At 36.5% G+C, this 1,283-nt stretch overlaps 1 protein-coding gene across 1 annotated transcript; it reads left to right on the top strand.

Moving 5' to 3' along the window:
* The first annotated feature begins 82 nt into the window (after nt 1-82).
* On the top strand, nt 83-1,197 carry LOC111385627 (proton pump-interactor 1-like). The gene is made up of 3 exons (XM_023010039.1): nt 83-538; nt 652-831; nt 946-1,197. The coding sequence occupies exons 1-3, from the start codon at nt 107-109 to the stop codon at nt 1,180-1,182; spliced, it is 849 nt and encodes a 282-aa protein (XP_022865807.1). The 5' UTR covers nt 83-106; the 3' UTR covers nt 1,183-1,197.
* Nucleotides 1,198-1,283: the final 86 nt, after the last annotated feature.

Here is a 1,283-nt window from a genome sequence, read left to right as displayed (position 1 = left end):
GGAAATAATGCATTTTTGAGGAAAAGTTTTGGATTTGCACGTAATATTATTTTATTGAAGAATTTGTGGTTGAAAATGAGTTTTGAAAAAATGAATTTTTAGAAGAATGGGATTCAAACAAGGGCTTAAATCATTTGATGAAAATATAGTCTTCTGTTTTTGTTCTCTTTCGCTGAAGGGATATGTTATGGTGGAATGGAAAACCTATGAGCTATACATGGATGCCTGCCTTTTATCCTTTCTTCTGTGTCATTTTTGTCTTACTTCTTTACTTGGCGTGCTGATTTGGGCTGGAAACCATTGGAATGGGAGAATGTTGAATCACACGAAGTGTGTCTTGCAGGCAGTTCGGGCCCAGGTAATTTCTGAAATAAGGTCTCTAAGTGTCGAGAACAAACAGTTTAGAACGATCATGGATGAGAAGAGAAAGGAAATGGAACCTCTGCAGCAGGCTCTCGGTAAGTTGCGAGGTGCTCCTAATGGAGGCAGAGAGAGGGGTTCAGTAATATGTTCCTCTGAGGAAGAACTCAATGATCTTGTAAGCTTTTGTGCATGAATGTGTATAATTTTTGAAGTGCTCTCCACGTCTAGTTTTTACTTTCATATAACACTTCAATCTAATACGTCTCTCTTGATCTTGAAATTAATTAGATCAAAAGTTTACAATATCGCATTCAGCATGAAAGCATTCCTCTTAGTGAAGAGAAGCAAATCCTCAGGGAAATTAAACAACTTGAAGGGACAAGGGACAAGGTTATTGCAAATTCTGCGGAGAGGGCAAGGATCCAGGATGCATTGGGTGAAAAAGAAGTGATTCAGGACCAAGTCAAAGTAAGATGCTGTTTATATAAAATTTCACACATTATGATGCCTTTTAAAAGCATTTCTTGTCGACTTTAGCATGCATTAGCGAGTAACTGTATGCTTGTAATTGTCTGATTGTAGCTTATAGGTGTTGATCTTGATGGAGTTTGGAAGGAAAAACAAGTAGTCAATGCCAAGCTTAACCAGCTTGATGAAGAAAAAGCATCTATAGATAAAGAGATCAATGTTTTACAGGACGAACTAATAGCAATTACAGAGAAGAGAGACAAAACTTTTGAAACCATTCAGGAAATGAGGAAACAACGTGAACATGCGGTATGCTTCTTTTTCATCTTTAATAATGATGATCCTGTTTAACTCTACTATACATGACTATGTTGTGTTTGACTAGTTAGAGCATCGTAGGATTCTTTAATATAAAAAAATCATCAAAAAGAGGTATATTGCAGCCTTTTGTA

The sequence above is a fragment of the Olea europaea genome, unplaced genomic scaffold (genome assembly GCF_002742605.1).
Source record: "Olea europaea var. sylvestris unplaced genomic scaffold, O_europaea_v1 scaffold32304, whole genome shotgun sequence".
Taxonomy (NCBI): domain Eukaryota; kingdom Viridiplantae; phylum Streptophyta; class Magnoliopsida; order Lamiales; family Oleaceae; genus Olea; species Olea europaea.
The sequence above is the reverse complement of the archived record's forward strand: the minus strand, read 5'-3'. Positions and strand labels throughout refer to the sequence as shown.

Bases quoted from the DNA above. Each gene is read 5' to 3' on its own strand.
- LOC111385627 (XM_023010039.1), top strand. From the start codon at position 107: ATGGGATTCAAACAAGGGCTTAAATCATTTGATGAAAATATAGTCTTC. The intron at 539-651 runs GTAAGCTTTTGT...GAAATTAATTAG, and splicing joins AGGAAGAACTCAATGATCTT to ATCAAAAGTTTACAATATCG. The intron at 832-945 runs GTAAGATGCTGT...GTCTGATTGTAG, and splicing joins TGATTCAGGACCAAGTCAAA to CTTATAGGTGTTGATCTTGA.